This window comes from Podarcis liolepis (genome assembly GCF_965112155.1).
Source record: "Podarcis liolepis genome assembly, chromosome: 11".
In the NCBI taxonomy this organism is placed as follows: domain Eukaryota; kingdom Metazoa; phylum Chordata; class Lepidosauria; order Squamata; family Lacertidae; genus Podarcis; species Podarcis liolepis.
This window is the reverse complement of record NC_139565.1, coordinates 55,396,687-55,415,366: the sequence shown is the minus strand read 5'-3', so window position 1 is coordinate 55,415,366 and position 18,680 is coordinate 55,396,687. Positions and strand designations below refer to the sequence as shown.

The 18,680-nt window shown below is 46.6% G+C and overlaps 1 protein-coding gene across 3 annotated transcripts in view; it reads right to left on the bottom strand.

Annotated features, from left to right (window-relative positions):
• The window catches only part of SMAD7 (SMAD family member 7), a 109,693-nt gene that overhangs the window by 48,347 nt on the left and 42,666 nt on the right, over positions 1–18,680 (bottom strand). Inside the window, exons 1-2 of one of the 3 annotated variants that reach the window (XM_083466129.1) lie at positions 2,785–2,872; positions 344–1,841 (exon numbers count right to left, since the gene is read on the bottom strand). The exons of 1 other annotated variant lie outside the window; for it this stretch is intronic. In XM_083466129.1, the coding sequence (XP_083322255.1) occupies positions 344–1,064 (721 nt within the window). In that variant the 5' untranslated portion in view covers positions 1,065–1,841; positions 2,785–2,872. One more of the 3 variants, XM_083466128.1, reaches the window with a different exon arrangement.

Genomic DNA, 18,680 nt, shown 5'->3' with positions numbered 1-18,680 from the left:
CATCAAAGCTTGAACTTTAAAAAAAAAAAACAAAGCTGAAATGGGCAGAGAGGTACCCTACATACTCAAACTGGGTCCGTGGCCGAATAATATGGGTCGCCCCTTAATTCCAGATCTCAACATTTCCAGGGAATGATGCAAGGCTGTGCCCCCCCCCCCGAAAAAAATTCCAATGCACCACAAAGACCGAGAGCAACTTGAAGAAGGCAAGACTTGGAATGCAAAGGCCTGACATTTCTCCCTTATTTTTTTTTACCGTCCAAAACACACACACACATCGATGCACTCAGGGGGGGTTTTGGGAGGTGGAGGTGGAAGGGGTTATTTGTAAAGCGGTGCCTACCTAGTTCACAGAGCCTGCTGAGGTGATAGGGGTTGCAGCAGACCAGGTCCGGGTGCGTTTTCCCATAAGATTCACAGCAACATAACCTCTTGACTTCCGAGCAGTGCCTGAGATCCGGCCACCGAAAGACTTTGCACAGCAGCAGAGGGAGCGAGTACCAATGCTGGCCCAGTTTGGAGTCCACCTTGGTGGGCAACAGGAGGCAGGAAGTCCGCGTGCCCCCCCGGGACTCCACGGCTTGCAGGAGGCCCTCCAGGTGCTTCTCCTTCAGCCTCTTCAGCACCGAGTGGGTCAGCGCTTTCAGTTCAGCCTCCGATCCGAGGTGTGCCTTGGCGAGCTTCCCCGACTTGCCCATGCAGCAACCCCGGCTTCCTCCGCCGCCGCCGCCGCCCGCCCCATGCGCCCGGCTGTCGGCGGCCCCCTCTCCAAGCTCGCCGCCTTCTTCCTCGCCGCCGGGCGCACGGCTCCGCCAGAGTCTTCGGACGAGCAGCGATCGTTTGGTCCTGAACATGCGGGACGAGAAGAAGGTTCCCCGGCTAAAAAACGGGCATGTCGTCCGCAACTCATGAAGAATCCGGGAGCCGAGTCCAGGCAGCCAGTAGAAGCAGCCTGAAATGATGGGGATGAAGTGGAAACAGAGGACGGAGCCGGGGGGAGATGGGGGCGCCGGCCGCCGCGCGCTGCCTGCTGCGGGAGACGCAGGCGAAGCAAGGTGAAGCATGCGCCAGTCTCTTGGGAAAAGGCTCGGGTTCAAGGCTGCCTTGCTCCCTCTCTTCGCAAATCCTTCTAGATCCACAAAAACAACAGCAAAAAGGAGGAAAACCCCTACAGTTTCTTTAAAGCGTGCGTGTGGTGGGATGGTTATCCACTAAGGGGCAAAAGAAAGGGGTCTGGGGTGATTTGGGAAGAGCGAAACATGCCCTCTGCCCCCCTCCCTCGGTCCAAAGAAACTCCACGGGATATGGAAGTATTTTCTTCAGCGGTGGTTCAAAGGAGAAGCCCTCGGGCGAGGTGATGCGGAGGGAGTTTCGTTTCCAAACACACAAAAAAAATATTTTCTTTAATGTTGCAAAAAAAAAGGCACAAGATTTTAGATCCTTAGGTGATCAAAGTAGGTGCTAAATCCAGCCCAAAAGTGCAGAAGGGGGAAGAGGGAACCTGGTGTTTACAAAAATGGGGATGGGGGCGAGCCAAAAACTAAAAAAAATAAGAGAATAATTTAGATCTGGTCGTTTCGAAGGAAGAAGAAAAATCTGTGGTCGAGAAGGGGGGAAGAAAATCCACAGTAAAACATCCAAAGATCCCCGTTCCTTTTCGCCCCGATAGGTCTGTTTTTGTTCGCCTCTTCCAAGCAGAGCTTTGCAGGAGCAGCTCTCTCCCGATCTGCGGATCAGCTCGCAGCACCTTGATCCGGTCGCTCCCTGGCGGCGTCTGCCCTTCCCAAACGCGCTTTGATCTTGCTGCTCCCTGGCGGGGTGGCCCCTCGCTTGTTTGCTTCCTTTTCCGAGCAAGAAAGGGAGAGTTTTTAAAACGCAGGATTCCGGGCCCCCCCTTCAAAGTTCTCCCTTTAAAAGATCTCTCCACCCACCGCCACCTTTTCCCTTGCCCTCCCCCCTTCTCCTCTGGTTCCAGGGGCGAAGGAGAAGGATGGGTCGGGGGACCGCCGGCGATCGAAAGGAATCCGGGAGAAGTAAGCGAGGACGCTCCTCTTAATGACAGCGGCGGAAAAAGTGTCGCCAGCCCCTCCTCCGCCTCTCCGGCAATGCCGCTCTCAGCTCTTGCGTCTGGCGGCTGCCTGCGCCGCTTGCCCTCCGCCTCCTCCTTCCAGCAGGAGCATCGCCTCTCTCGTCGACACACACAAGCACGCAGCAGAAAGCCAGAGGAGGAACCGGGCGGCGGCGGCGGAGGCAAGGAGGGAGGGGGGGTGTACTATCCACCCAGTTCCTTTCGCCTGGGCTGGCTCTTGCCTTCCCCTCCCTTCCTTTTTCCGTTCCCTTCTTCCTTTCCCGAAACGCAGCAGCAGAGCCTGGAGCTTGGCTGCGCGCTCTCGCGCTCTTCCTCCACCTCTTTTCTTCTTCCCTCCCTCCTTCCTCCCTCTCCTCCTTCCCGGCTCTCCTTTTGCAGCTCCGCGATTTTGCAAAAAAAAAAAAAGGGGGGGGGGATTTCAAATAAAATGGAAAAAACCTTCAGGGGAGGGCGAGAGCTTTTTTTTGCAAGGCAGAGGGATGAGGGGAGGTCACCTAAGCGGAGAGCCCCAGTGCGCCTCTGCCGCCGGGCTGGCTGGCTGGAGGGGGGGGGCGCGCTTGGGCAGCTCTCGCTTCTGATCCCTCCTCTCGAGACAGCCAGCCAGCTCGAGCCAGGCTCCGTCTCCTCCTCCCCCGGTTATTTCTCTCTCTCCCTCTCTCTCTCTCTTTCCCCCTCCCTCCTTCCCGATCTCTTGCCTTGCCTCGGTGGCTTCCAGACTGCGCAGCGGCGCTGCCCTGCCCAGGCAAACCCGTCGTCGTCCCCGTCCACCCCCCCCCCGCGCCGCGCGCGCCGCCCGCCTCTTATCACGTGGGCGTCTAGACACCCTGTCGCTTTTTTATTTTAAAAAAAAAAAAAAGCACAGTGATTGTATTGCGCAAAAAAGGCATCGGGTTTCTGAAAGCTATTTTTTTTCCTCTTTAATTCCTGAAGTCTGGGGAGGAGGCAGAGCGCGGGGGGGGGGGAGAAGAAGGAGAGAAGGGAGGAAAAGCAGTAAAGGTTTGAGGAAGTGTCAGAGGAGGAAAGGAATAGAAGTTAGGTGCAGGCGTGCGCGCACGGATTACGCTCAACTACTATTACTTGCACAATGAGCAAGATTGGCTAATGGGAATTAGGTAGGGAGCCATGCTTAAAGAGACGAGAGTGCACTCCACGTCAAATCAAGCCATTGCTGTTATTGCTATATTGTACTGCTATTAATTTACTGTGTTTATATATCAGGCACCATCCAGGTATATGGTACTTTTGTGGGCTGGCGTAAGGGAAAGGGCAAGTCCTTTCCCCTAAAATATTTACATTCCACCATGTACAGGCTGCCCATCTCAGCTCATCAGGGTAAAATCACATCCAGAAGGACAGTAGCATAATACCTGTATGAAGTAAATGCTGCAACATAACTGGCAAGCTTCCAAGCTCACCAGGACGCTTCTTCAGACAAGATGATATAGTTTCAGGGGGCTTACTTCTCCCAGCTATGTGTGGATATGATTGCAGCCTCCAGGAATTTGCGAGTGATGCAAGGTTCTGTACTCTTGGCCTCAACATTCCCATCTGCAATATGGGAATAATAAAGCAAATCTATCTTATGCATGTGAAGTGCTCTAAACTAAAATGTGGAGTATTAATATTATTATTACTACGTCTACACCTTGGGTGGGTAAACCAGGAATTTTAAAAAGTGCAAATGTTTTTTGCAAGTAACTAGGGAACATTCCATAAACTTTTCAGTCCCTTTTTATTCACTGAGAGAATTATGGGTGTGCTCTGATCTCTCCTACCACTAAAATCAATTGGACTTAAAATTATTTTAAACTGGCTGGACGGTTTGTTGCAGGGTAATTAATCCCTGTGGTTTCCCATGTAGGCTTCACTGGGACTTGGGAAAACTCAGAATAATTAGGCTCCAGTTTCCTAGACATATCCATAAAGTCTACTGAATAAATGAGTATTTGGCACTGTGAATTCTATAGTTTGGGAACCGATTAAACAAATTCATCCGCAGTAGTCCCACTGGGGAACTAAACACGGCCACTGCCATTAGAGATAGGATGCAGAAGTGTCAGGGAACTGCAACCCACAAAGGTTCTTGGGTACATTTTGCTCATATTTTCCCGAGATCTTGGAGGGTCCAGCAGGTAGGTTTTCTCAGCTCGGACTGTCCACTGATACTGGAGGAGTGATACCTTGAAGCATCTACTTCAGCTCATTTGCCCAATTTGACTGCAAGTTTTTGCTCGCTGCACACCCTGTTTACAGTGCACCAAGAGCTTAATTTAAGCGTGACTCTCCAGGTCACATAGGGACGCGAGTGGCACTGTGGGTTAAACCACAGAGCCTAGGACTTGCCGATCAGAAGGTCAGCGGTTCGAATCCCCGTGACAGGGTGAGCTCTCGTTGCTCGGTCCTTGCTCCTGCCAACCTAGCAGTTCGAAAGCATGTCAAAGTGCAAGTAGATCAATAGGTACCGCTCCGGCGGGAAGGTAAACGGCGTTTCCATGCGCTGCTCTGGTTCACCAGAAGCGGCTTAGTCATGCTGGCCACATGACCCGGAAGCTGTACGCCGGCTCCCTCGGCCAGTAAAGCGAGATGAGCGCCACAACCCCAGAGTCGGCCATGACTGGCCCTAATGGTCAGGGGTCCCTTTACCTTTACTCCAGGCCACAAGCTTGGAATTGGAGCTTTGTGCCACAAATTATTAGCAGGATGTGTGAAGTGATAATAATGATTTTTAAAAGTTGTGGGCCTTTTGCAGAAAGATCTAGGGCTCAAAGATATCGCTGGCTGTGTTCACACAAGCTAGGATCACTAAGCGAGCCTTAAACTAGGTTCTTCTACTGCAGCGCCAAATTTAGGACAGTGTAGCAATTCCCTCACACAGGGTACCAAGCCAGGGGGCGCAAAATTGAGAAGATCTAGAATCGAAAAGATCCATTTTGGGGTGTCAAATTTTGACCTCTATTATGAAAGATTGTCAAAGTCCGCTCCGATCTCTACTGCTGGCTTACAAATCCTGGTTTGTTAGCAAGAAATAAGCCGCACAATCCAGGGTTTGGACATCAACTGTCTTGTTTCTAGCACTTGCACCATGGAGCAGTGTGGAGCAGCATGCACAAGCCAACAACTCCAGGGTTGTTGTCATGCAAATTCTATCAGTGTATGCCATCTGGGATTCAGCAATCTCGTTTTTGCATATTGCAGCCATTTAAACTCAAGTCTCTTGGATCTCGGCCCTATGAGCTCAATCAGTTGGACAAAAGAAAGTGGCCCGCCATGGGCGACGTGGTGGTGCAAATTGCTATTGCACCCATTTTATAGAGGGGACATTGAGGCATGGGAAACTCTTGATTCTCACTCGTGCTCATAAAGCCTGTTTTAGGAGAGCTCGAGAGGACAGTCTAGACGCCCTGACTCCTAGTGCTTCATGCTATTTGCCTGGCAAATAGTTATTGAAAGTCGCATTTACGTGCATGCTGAACGGGCTTCCTAAATGTTAAGTGTGGTAATTTATGCTTTCACGAAGCTTATGGAGCCAAGAGATCAGTTAAGTGAGTTGCTTTGGGAAATGTAGGCAAGGCAGCGCCAAAGGTGGAAATTAAAAATAAGGTGTCCTTGTGTGTCATTCAGTTTCTGGGCACAACTCAAGGTTCTGTTTCTGCCATTTAAAACATAACACCACAATCCTTTTCAAAAGTAAGTCCCATTGAGTTCCATGGAGCTTATGCCCAGAATGTCAGCTGGTATAGAATTGTGCCCTAAATCTCTTAAGTCCCACATGTCTTTGGGAAAGCCTTTGGGAGCAGTGGTTCCATTTTTCTCATATACCAGAAGTTAGATCAATAGTTAAATGCAGCAGTACCTTCTCTGCAGTAGCCCCCTCTGGAACTCCCTGCCTAAGGAGGTTTACCAGGCACAGTCTTTTTCTACCTCTGATCAACTGGCCAAGATTTTTTATGTTAAATGGAAAGTCCAGTTCATGTCTTGTGTGCAGAAAATCCCAGGTTCTGTCCCAAACACCTGGGAACGGTCCTGTCTGAATCCCTACAGAGCCGCTGCCAGTCCGTGTTCGATGGACCAGTTGTCTGACTCAGTGTAAGGAAGTTGTCTATATTCCGTCAGTCATTTTTAACCGCTTTGTCCTTAGCAGCTTTTATGGATTAAACTGTATCCGGCAGAAAGTGTGGGATACAAACTAAACCAGCAATGAAATTGCAACTGGCTAAGCAAGTTGGGTCATCTGGTGCCACTTAGCAGCATCTGATGTGTAGAACCTCCATGTTCACAAGCAGCGAACCTTAGAATGTCCGACATCCAGCACAAACATTGAGGAAAGGCTGTTGCCTTCATGCCCTACTTGTAGGCTCCCTAGAGACCTCTTGATGGCCACTGCAAGAAACAGGATGTGGGACTCGATGGGTCTTTGTCTGATGCAGCAGAATTCTCCTGTAAGATTATTTCAGATCTCCTTATTTCAGAATTTCCTGGAGCATATAATGGAAGCCTTTCATTTCAGAACCGCCCCCAGCTCCATGCTGCTGTAAAATTTCAGCTTATTTTCCCCCTGAATGCATTGGAATCACAGTTCTAAGTCCAAGCCATATCCCACAATGCAGCTCTTCTTTTTTTTCATTTAGTTTTCATTTATTTATTATATTTACATTTACTCCAAGGAACTCAAGGCGTTGCACGTGCTGCTCCTCCCATCTTACCAACATGGCCAAGTGGTGATTTGAACTTGGGTCTTCTCAGTCCAAGCCCAATGTTCTAGCCACTTGCCTTGAATGCTTTCGTGCTATAAATAAATGCATTCATGAAATCATGCAAGGAAGTAAACAAGTCAGACACACCCAGGCAGCGGGGAGATTGTGCATAAGTCATTGTGATCGTCTAGCAATGCACAAAGAAGTTCCGTTGGTAGGTCTGGTGAAATGCAAGATGTTCTCAAGGTGCCACCACTCCGTGTTAGAGGCCATCCTTTATGGGCAAAAGGTCCCACGTCCTTCTCTAGTCAAAAAGGGGTCAGGTGATGTGACAGACCTCCACCTATGCTTTGGAGAAACTTCCAAGTAGAAGTAAGTGATACTGGACTGGCTGGATTAATAGTTTGAGCTATATTATAACCATTTGCTCCTAGGAGTGCAGCAAAGGTGGAGAACATGTGCCCTCCAGGTTTTGAAGGACCGCAGCTCCCACAAGCCCCACCCATCCTGGCCAATGGTCAGGGATGGCCAAAGTTGTAGTCTAGGAACATCTGCCGGGCCACAGCTTCCCCACCCCCGGGAATACAGGATCAAACAAAGGCTGGTGGATCTCGCCCATCTCATGGATAATTCGAATGTAAACATGAGTAGTTTGAACTTTTTTCGGTTGATCAGTGAAACGGATTAAAATGTAAGTTCGCCAATGCTTTGGTCTGGAAGGGCTTCCATTCCTTTAGCCGCCGCTTGACCCATAGAAGAGTAGCTTCCGCAGGAAGAATTCTACCTGCTGAATATTTCTCCGCACGATAGCTGGTAAGAGAACGGAAACTATTTTGGCAGGTCAGCACTGGGTGTGAACTCTTCCAGAGCTCGATTCAAGGTGCTCCTTTTAACTCCTCATCTCAGAAGGCTTTGCTGAGGTTCCTCAAGAACAGGAGGTCTGTGTGGCGAATGTCCAAAACACTCATGTTTTCATTTGTGACATCAAAATGCTATAATGCTGACCCTTCTTCAGGCTACATTGCTGAATTTTAGGTTGGTTCTTAAGACATTAGTATTTCCCAAAGATCTTTGGTGGTTTGCTGGGGGGGGGGATATCATGTTCAAACTTCTCTTTTTTTGTTTGTTTGTTTTTTAAAAAATGTTTTGATATCTGTTTAAATTATTTTAAATACATTGTTTTCACCCTAATGAGAACAAGCCTTTTAAGTAGCTATCTTTCTCTCATTCTGCATTAATATTGGATTTGAAATTGGTTTTTTATATGGTGATGTTTCTAATCACCCTTTCATATTTTTGTCGTCAATGCGTCTTACTGTATGAACAAATAACTAACACACCATTTAAACAAATTGGTTGAAAGCAAATATTTTGACCAATTCAGGCATTTAAAAACTGATTAAAAGTGCAGAGCAATGTGTGTGTGAGAGAGAGAGATTCCAGCAGTTATAAACCAGATTCAAAGGATGAAAAGCCTGGGTAACATAAAGAGAATGATGTCAAACACCAACAAGACATCAGAGTAGGTGCCAAGCAGGCCTTCCTAGGGAGAGAAGCTCATAAAGAGATGCTATGGCAATCCAGAAAGCCTCCTCTCTTATTTTATTTATTTCATTTACAAACCAGCTTCTCCTCCAGTGAGCGCAATAGTTCTCAATAGTTCTCTTCCTCCTCTTCATAGAATCATAGAATTATAGAGTTGGAAGAGACCACAAAGGCCATCGAGTCCAACCCCCTGCCAAGCAGGAAACACCATCAGAGCACTCCTGACATATGGTTGTCAAGCCTCTGCTTAAAGACCTCCAAAGTAGGAGACTCCACCACACTCCTTGGCAGCAAATTCCACTGTCGAACAGCTCTTACTGTCAGGAAGTTCTTCCTAATGTTTAGGTGGAATCTTCTTTCTTGTAGTTTGGATCCATTGCTCCGTGTCCGCTTCTCTGGAGCAGCAGAAAACAACCTTTCTCCCTCCTCTATGTGACATCCTTTTATATATTTGAACATGGCTATCATATCACCCCTTAACCTCCTCTTCTCCAGGCTAAACATGCCCAGCTCCCTTAGCCGTTCCTCATAAGGCATCGTTTCCAGGCCTTTGACCATTTTGGTTGCCCTCCTCTGGACACGTTCCAGTTTGTCTTCAGAACAACTCTGCAAGGTAGGTTAGGCTGAGGGACAGCAACTAGTCCAAGGTTACCCAGGGAGCTCCATGGCTGAGTGATGATTCAGACCCTGGTTTCCCAGGTCATGGTCCGATTCTCTTAACACCACACTGGAGAGACCTATCAGGAGTATGCAAGAACCAGTGGTACCAAATAGTATGGGAAACAGCCCTGCTAGAAAAATTAGCCAATAAACTGAAACTGACACAGGGACAAATAGAAGAAGACATGTCTCCCCTTTATCACATACACAGCCCAACAAGACAACGACAAAAATCCACCAACAGCATACAAATCAATATGGCTAACCTGATCCAAAACACCCACCCACCCCACTCACACATGAAGACCACCACAGCCAACCACAAATGAATAACCACACCCTAGGCCAACCCTAACCTCTCTCACCACCAAAGGAACACAAGTGAACAGCAAAGAACCTGCACAAGCGATGTTGACACCAAACCCTACATATAGTAAGTAAAATAGAAACATCGCCACCAGACCCCACCCCCACCCATCTCCCCCCCCCTCCACCTCTTTCCCCCTTTTCTTCCTAATGTCTCAACAAATGAAACTGATTTGTAAAAATGTTACATGGGGGGGGGGAATACAAGAGAGAGACATTGCAAACACTATTAACACCACACTGGCTCTCTCTTCTTCCCAATCCACCGCTTGTCCAAAGATCAAGCAATCTGATGGAGGGATTCAGAGGGTTTGTTTAAAATTGGACGCCCCAGCTGCCTCTATTTAAAAAACAACTTTTAAAATAATTCTTTTTTTAAAAAAATCATAAAACTTACAAAGCACAGTAAAAGAACCCGTCTGAATTACAAACTTCATCCAATAAAACCAAGAGCTTGATTTGTAAAGAAGGGGGCTACCAGTCCCTGGCAATCACGAAGCATGAACTCTTTGCCACTGAATGCTTTATGGGTGGCCTCTAACACCTGTTAAGCTAGCTAAAATGTTCAGATCTAGAAGAAACATTTGCTGTAAATGCAGGGAAGCTGAAGGTACATGGATCCACATGTGGTGGAACTGTAAAAAGATCAGACAATTTTGGGAAATGGTTTATAACAAGCTTAAGAAAATGTTCAAATGCTCCTTCCCTAAAAAACCTGAAGCCTTCCTGCTAGGAATTATGGGAAATGAAATCCCCCAAAAGTACAGGAGAGTCTTTTTGTATGTTACAGTCGCTGCCAGAATTCTAATCGCAAAAGATTGGAAGGGAGAGGATATCCCATTCAAATCAGACTGGCAAAATAAAATAAGAGAATACGCCGAACTGGCAAGGTTATCAGCAAGGTTAAGATAGTAGATAGGTAGCCGTGTTGGTCTGCCATAGTCAAAATAAAAAATTCCTTCCAGTAGCACCTTAAAGACCAACTAAGTTAGTTCTTGGTATGAGCTTTCGTGTGCATGCACACTTCTTCAGATACCTGGTATCTGAAGAAGTGTGCATGCACACGAAAGCTCATACCAAGAACTAACTTAGTTGGTCTTTAAGGTGCTACTGGAAGGAATTTTTTATTTTGAGCAAGGTTAAGAGACACTACAGATGGAAAAATTCTCCAGAGAGTGGGATATTTATAGAGTTTATGTAAAAGAACATTGTCAAAAGATCAATCCATTGGCAGGTCTTGATTGAGCTTTGGTGTGTAAATAGGATAATGGCACAAAACAAAATTTATAGTAAGTCAAAAAATATGGAGAAAGTAAAGTTTAAGCGCGTGTTTAAGGAATTTAAATCGGAAATGCAAGTGGAAGATCGGAGGTCTTGAAAAATTTAATCACAAATGGATGTGCAAAGCAAGCATTAGTTAAAGAATGAATAATTGTTTATTTTTATTTCTCATTTTGCCTGTAATATCTATTGTATACTTCTGTTCTAAAGTTTTCAATCAATAAAGCACTCAAAAGCATGCAGGCTATGTGCTCAACAGCTGAACCCATTCAGAACTCTGGCAGGATTAGTGTCTTGGACTTGTCAAAATGTTCACCGCACAGTGCTTCCTTAAGTGGAAAAGATGCACACAGACCTGAAGACTAACTTTGTAATTCATCAATCAGTTACAACTTTGAGGCTGAGACTTTAGCAGAAGGCAAGCCAGGCCTTGAGGGCAACAGTAGATCTCCTGTTTCAAGTTGTCTGGGATCTAGCCCCTTGGAGATATATTGGGGGTGGGGGTGGGGGGGGGGCAAATTGTGCATCTTCCCCAAGGTGACCACAATCTTTCCGACCTACTTCCTCATTACTGCATCAGAATATATCGAACAGTTGCAACTCACTCTTTTTCATCAGTATGATGGCTCAATGACCTAGATAAGAGAACAGAGTTACTTTCGCCTCTCTTTATCTGATACAGACATCCGGCTTAGTTCAGACACACCTGTTTCCATATGCCTTACATGTTTTTATATATATTTTTAATGCTGAAAGCTTTCCAAAGTATTAACAGATTAAAAACATTTTCAGCGCAGTTCTCATTTTTTTTTAAAAAAACAGAAACAGTTTGTACGGCTCTGTCTTCGTATATAAGTATTCAACTGGAAAATGGTGGTGGTTAATATGGAGCCAGACAATCTTTTGTCCCCGATCTGCTGTCCGCAGAAATAATAATAATCAAGGCTTCTGGTTCATGCAAATCCGTATTTCCAGACTGCACTTCCCAAGGGGCTTGCTGGAAATCTTGTTCCACAACTGCCTTTGAAGAGTTAATGGCAAGTGATAAACTCAGGTTAATTTGCAATGCAATTCAACATTTGGCAGACAGTTGGAGACAGGGAACTGTTAAACTAATTGTCTTACTAACGGCACCAGGGTGTGACAGAGCAAAAGCATACAAACACACACATGCCAAAGATATAATCCCAAACTCTTTTCAGTCCTGACATCATTAAGGTGCAGTAAGATTATTCTGCTTTCCTCTGCTTGCGCTGTTAAACCTGCAGTCCTCTGCACACTTACTTGGGAGTAAAAGGTAAAGGTAAAGGGACCCCTGACTGTTAGGTCTAGTCCTTGATGACTCTGGGGTTGTGGTGCTCATCACGCTTTACTGGCCGAGGGAGCTGGCGTATAGCTTCCGGGTCATGTGGCCAGCATGACTAAGCTGCTTCTGGCGAAGCAGAGCAGCGCACGGAAACACCGTTTACCTTCCCGCTGGAGTGGTACCTATTTATTTACTTGCACTTTGATGTGCTTTCGAACAGCTAGGTTGGCAGGAGCTGGGACCGAGCAACGGGAGCTCACTCTGTTGCGGGGATTCGAACCGCCGATCTTCTGATCGGCAAGCCCAAGAGGCTCAGTGGTTTAGACCACAGCACCACCTGCGTCCCTAAATCATTGCACTTTACTCCTAAAGAAACCTGCATAGGGTTGTGCTACACAATACCTTCCTTCCCCTCTACGTTTGGGAGCTCTTATCTTATCTAGTGGCTCATGTCATGATGATCTCCAGCTTAGTGTTCCAGCTACAGTGGTACCTCGGCTTACATACACTTCAGGTTACATACGCTTCAGGTTACAGACTCTGCTAAACCAGAAATAGTACCTCTAAGAACTTTGCTTCAGGATGAGAACAGAAATTGTGCTCCAGTGGTGTGGCGGCAGCGGGAGGCTCCATTAGCTAAAGTGGTGCTTCAGGTTAAGAACAGTTTCAGGTTAAGAACGGACCTCCGGAACGAATCAACTATGTAACCCAAGGTACCACTGTACTCTGTTCCATTTCTTCTCTTCTCCTAGTTTACCATTTCTCTTCCACCCCCCGCCCCCCAGGTGTCTATCAGCATTCCTGGCCACTGTGCATGCTCAGTTTTCATTGGAGTCTTTCAGAATTATTTATTTATTTGTTTGCATTCCTACCAGATGGGAATCCACCAAACCTGCTGATACATCTTTCTTGTGCATAGCTGATACCTTTTGGTTCCATAAGGAACAACTAAATCATTATGATTTGCATTCTTCTTTTTCAAGGAAATTGTGGCAGGATAACGGAGATGTGATTTTGTTTAGCTGCATTTATTTCACTGAGGAAGTTAATCCTGTGTTTAACACACCTCCAGTAATAGTCAGTGGGTCAAGAAAAAGGAGAGGCGTTTCTCTGTTGCTCTGTTGTTTATGGGTGAATCCGGCCTTTTTATTTTTAAAGACTTGCTAGGCTTCCTCCAAGGGAACCTGCGTCTGTGTGTTTACAGCAGAATGAGAATTTAGAAGAATCTGTTGGGTCAGGCCAATGGCCCATTTGGTCCATTCTCACAGTGGCCAACCAAATGCCTGTGGGATTTTTTAAAAGGTAAACATTTTGGTAAAGGGTGGCGCTGTGGGTTAAACCACAGAGCCTAGGACTTGCCAAGCAGAAGGTCGGCGGTTCGAATCCCCGTGACGGGGTGAACTCCCGTTGCTCGGTTGCTACTCCTGCCAACCTAGCTGTTCAAAAGCACGTCAAAAGTGCAAGTAGATAAATAGGTACCGCTCCGGCGGGAAGGTAAACGGCGTTTCCGTGCGCTGCTCTGGTTCGCCAGAAGCGGCTTAGTCACACTGTCCAGCTCCCTCGGCCAATAAAGCAAGATGAGCGCCGCAACCCCAGAGTCGGCCACGACTGCACCTAATGGTCAGGGGTCCCTTTACCTTTAAATATTTTGGTGCTGGGGCACATCTTTCTCTGAATGCCACCGCCCCAATACTCCAGAATTTCAGATCCCAGGCGTGGTCAAAGTCTTGTTAAGAAAGCCCTGAACAACTTGGGATCAGGTTACCTGAAAGACTGCTTGCACCTGTACAAGCCTTTATTGCTCAGATCACCTGGACAAATTCTACTTGTGGCACCACACACTACAGAACATCAAGACATCAGTAACTACAGTGGTACCTTGGTTCTCAAACTTAATCCATTCCAAAACCAAAGTGTTCCAAAACTAAGGTGCGCTTTCCCATAGAAAGTAATGCAGAATGGATTAATCCGTTCCAGACTTTTAAAAAACAACCCTTAAAACAGCAATTTAACATGAATTTTATATCTAATGAGATAAAATGAAAGCAATAAACAATGTACTGCAGTCACACAATCAATCCGTAGCTGAACTGGGTTCCACACAGTCACAAAAAAAGAGCTGTAATAGCAAAAATGCAAAATAAATAGCAAAAACAGACAGACCCCAGCATAACACTCAAAATAGAAGTATGGCACTCCAAATGGAAGCATAGCACTCAAAACGGAACACGTTCAGCTTCCAAAAAAGGTTCACAAACCGGAACACTTACTTCCGGGTTTGCAGTGTTTGGGTTCTAAGTTGTTTGAGTACCAAGGCGTTGAGAACCAAGGTCCCACTGTATTAGAAATCAAAGACAAGGGCCATGCCAGCAGGTGTCCTCCATGCAGCTATTAAAGGTGGTTGCTTCTGCTATTGTCAAACAATTAGAAGCCTGGAATCTTTGCTGATCTCCTGCAAATCACTCAGAGATCTACCTGAGCAGATCCCAGTCTTCCTCCTGCCATTCCTAGTCTAGGGCACACAATTCACCAAATGTTAAGTACCGGTACTTCATAGAATCATAGAATCATAGAGTTGGAAGAGACCACAAGGGCCATGGAATCCAACCCCCTGCCAAGCAGGAAACACCATCAGAGCACTCCTGACATATGGTTGTCAAGCCTCTGCTTAAAGACCTCCAAAGAAGGAGACTCCACCACACTCCTTGGCAGCAAATTCCACTGTCGAACAGCTCTTACTGTCAGAAAGTTCTTCCTAATGTTTAGGTACCACTGTATTTGAAATCAGAGACAAGGGCAATGCCAGCAGGTGTCCTCCATGCAGCTATTAAAGGCTAAAAGCTATTACTTTTAAGTCCCATTGACTGACAGGGAAGAATTTGAATCTCTCTCCTTCTCTCTCCAATACCCCCCTTCTTTCTTTCCTTCCTTCCCTGACTATGCTCATCAATTTTCTGCAGCTCTCATTTAAATATTAAATAGCCCATTAAATTGCCAGACCTTATGGCTGCACAAATGGAGGCTCACAGTGCAGCAGGATGGCATAATATATACCGCCTTCCACACATCACCAAGAGGAGATGCTCTGACAATAAGCTGAAAAGTGCTGGCGGATGCCCTCATTAGGTATTAAATCCAAAAGGTACATCAGATACTTTGAATGCTGATGTTGCTAACGGTGCCGGGCTTTACCTTTTAAGTGGGGATATCCTGTTTTTTCTTATTATGCAGCGTGACTGGACACCACCAAAAATGGGAAGAGGAAAAAGCCCTTTATTGCTTTAGCTCCTTGGGCTCTTTCCCCCTACAAAGCCATTTCGCTGGAGCCTCCATCCATCCCCCAGAGGACACATAATTGTCCTCCAGCAGACCAGACAGAGCCAGGAAGAAGCACAGGCTCATCAAGGGTTATTCATGGAGAAAACTTGGTTTTAGGTGGAACAAAGTTGTTCTGCATACCTTTTGTTCTCTTCAACACTGAGGCATACTCAATATTTTCTGGGATTAACCTAACTTAATGTTTTCATTTATGGCCAACCTCCTCCAAATGGGCTCAGAATGCAAAGGTTTTTATAAAATCAGAGGCCATGCGACCTTTTAATTGGCAAACCAGGACAGTTTTCTCCCTAACCCCAGATTTGTGGGAGTTGGTTGTTGTGTTGGGGGCAAAGCAGTCTTTATCTGCCTAAAAACATTTGCTTATTTAACTGTGTTACTTTTATTGTTGTTAGCCGCCCTTAGCCCAGCTTTGGCTGGAGAGGGCGGGATATAAATAAATTATTATTATTATTACTATTATTATTTATTAATCCCTGATCAGTTCCTGGGCTGAGTCATGGTAAGTTCAGGGTGACCACTGGTCCTACTTTGGAACTCTTGTTTGAAGAGCTGTCTCTTTTTTGGAATTAATTGAAGTTTTTACAGTACAATAAAAAAAAGCCAATCTACAGGAAATAAAGAAACTAAAGAAAGAAGAACAGAAAAAGAAACTCTTAAGATCCTTCCTCATCACTGTATCCTAACTTTCATACCCTACAGAGGAAAGTGTGCCAGCACTGGAGCTCCCTGGTATAAGTCTGAATTAAAGAACCCTAAGACAGGAGAGCAGGATAATAGTATCATAGAATGACAGAGTTGGAAGGGACCCTGAGCATCATCTAGTCCAACCCCATCCAGTGCAGGAATATGCAGCTGTCTCTTATGGGGGGTTCAAGTTGCCCACAGTTTGATGCACCTGGATAGCAGACTCAGCAGGCACAGGACTGCCCACTCCCAGCCCAACATGGAGAGGCATGTGCTCCTTCGTGTTTGCATGCTCTGGAAATACTGGTAGATCCAACATGGTCATTGGAGAGTCCCCAGTGGCACAAACCACTTCCCACCCACGTCAGAGTGGTGTGGCGGCTGCAGCTTCCAGACAGACGAAGCTTGGCCACAGTCATCCATGCCTTCTAACCTTTAGACTGGACTGCTGCAATTCACTGTGCATGGGGCTGCCCTCGGAGACTTCTCCGAAACGTATAATTTTGTACAATGCAGCTCCTAGGTTACTAACTGGGAGTGCCTACAGCAGGAACGGGGAATCTGTGGCCCTTCAGATATACATGGACTCCAGTCCCGGCACTGCTGCCTGGAACTGACCAGTGTTGGAGTCTAAGAATACAGTGGTACCTTGGTTCTCAAACTTAATCCGTTCCAGAAGTGCATTTGACTCCCAAAACGTTCAAAAACCAAGGCGCGGCTTCCGATTAGCTGCAGGAGCTTCCTACACTCAAGTGGAAGGTGTGTTGGACGTTCAGCTTCTGAAAAACGTTCAAAAACCGGAGCACTGCCGGGTTTTTGGAGTTCGGAAGCGGATTTGTTCGTCAACTAAGCCGTTTGAGAACCAAGGTTCCACTGTGTTTGTAGGGCCACAGGGCTCTAGATACCAAGGTATTAAACCATGGATAGGCAAACTAAGGCCTGGGGGCCAAATCCTGCCCAATTGCCTTCTAAATCCGGCCCGCGGATGGTCCGGGATTCAGCGTGTTTTTATATGAGTAGAATGTGTGCTTTTCTTTAAAATGCATCTCTGGGTTATTTGTGGGGCATAGGAATTTGTTCATCCCCCCCCCTCAAGATACAGTCCGGCCCCCCACAAGGTCTGAGGGACAGTGGACCGGCCCCCTGCTGAACAAGTTTGCTGACTCCTGAAGATCTTCATCCTGGGAGTCCCGCCAGCATCTGAGCTCAGGACAGTGGCGAATGGAGTGTTGTGGTGCAAGCCTTGCATTTGCAGTGCCTTCCCCAAAGAAGCTTGCCCAGCCCCTGCTTTGATATCCTGTCGCACCTATTTAATTGCTCGGCTGTGGCAATTCAACACACCAAATAGTTATTTTAATTGCTTGCTTTGTGGTTCGGGCTGGTTTTTATTGCCAGCTGCTGCTGCTGCTGCCCCTCTGTTTTATGGTTTAATCTTTCTTCATTGTATAGTTGTTGTTTTTAAATTCTCTGAATTATATGCCAGCCACCCTGGGAGTTTAGACTGATGCTTATAAATTGTCTGGTCAAATAAATAAATCACATCCATCTAGTAAAAACACACACACCAGAAAACAGAAAACACCAGGCAGAAAGGAGCAGCTGCCGCCATCAGCAGCAGTGGGACAATGGAAGAGGATAATGGGGAAAAGGAGAATCCTGTCACTGTTTTCTCACACTTTTATCACCTACCCAGCATTTTGCAAGGAGACCAAGTACAAAACAAAACAAAGAACCAGGAAGTTGCCAGTGGTGCAAGGAGAGACAGAGAGAAAAGCAGCAAAAAGAGAAGGCACCTGCCCAGGCTTGGGGCAGATCCCTGGAGATTTAGCAGAGCAAAAGAGGACAATTTGGCTGTCATTGTGTAATGAACCAGGAGCCAGGGAGATTGTCTGAAGATGGAGTGATGAGATTACCTACCAACAGAAGGGCCTGCAGTGGAGACTTTGCAGGCAAGGCAGCTCTCCCAGTGGGTTTAGACGGCCCACAGTTTTGAAAGCAAGAGATCCTTGGCAGAGATTTTCAGCAGGGAGTGGTGCAAATAGACCTTGGCCTCGCTGTGGGAGGCGGGGATCTGCAGAGGAAGGCAGCATAGGAGAGTAGGCCGGGTCGTGTTTGGAGGAGATGCAAATGAGATGGACCCCCATTCCATTTGAGAGGGGAATAAGAGCGCAACAGTCAATGTTCAGGCAGAGGCAAGAAAACGTGTGAGGCAAGGACCCTCCACCCACATAGGATTATAATAAGACACACAGAAACGTTGTTTTAGGTTAATGGGCAAAATTAGGCCACAACTTTTATTGATTACAGCATCTGAGTAGTATTGGCTTAGGCACTGGATGAAACAGCAATACAGTGGTACCTCGGGTTAAGTACTTAATTCGTTCCGGAGGTCCGTACTTAACCTGAAACTGTTCTTAACCTTAAGCACCACTTTAGCTAATGGGGCCTCCTGCTGCCGCTGCGCCACCGGAGCACGATTTCTGTTCTCATCCTGAAGCAAAGTTCTTAACCTGAAGCACTATTTCTGGGTTAGCGGAGTCTGTAACCTGAAGCGTATGTAACCTGAAGCGTATGTAACCTGAGGTACCACTGTACAAGACTCCACCCCACACAGCCAGGAGTCATATCAGGGTTAACAACCAATGGGAGGAGCTTGTTGATGCAAATACAATTGGAAGCAACCCCATGACGTCACCGGGGTCGTGCCATGGCCCTA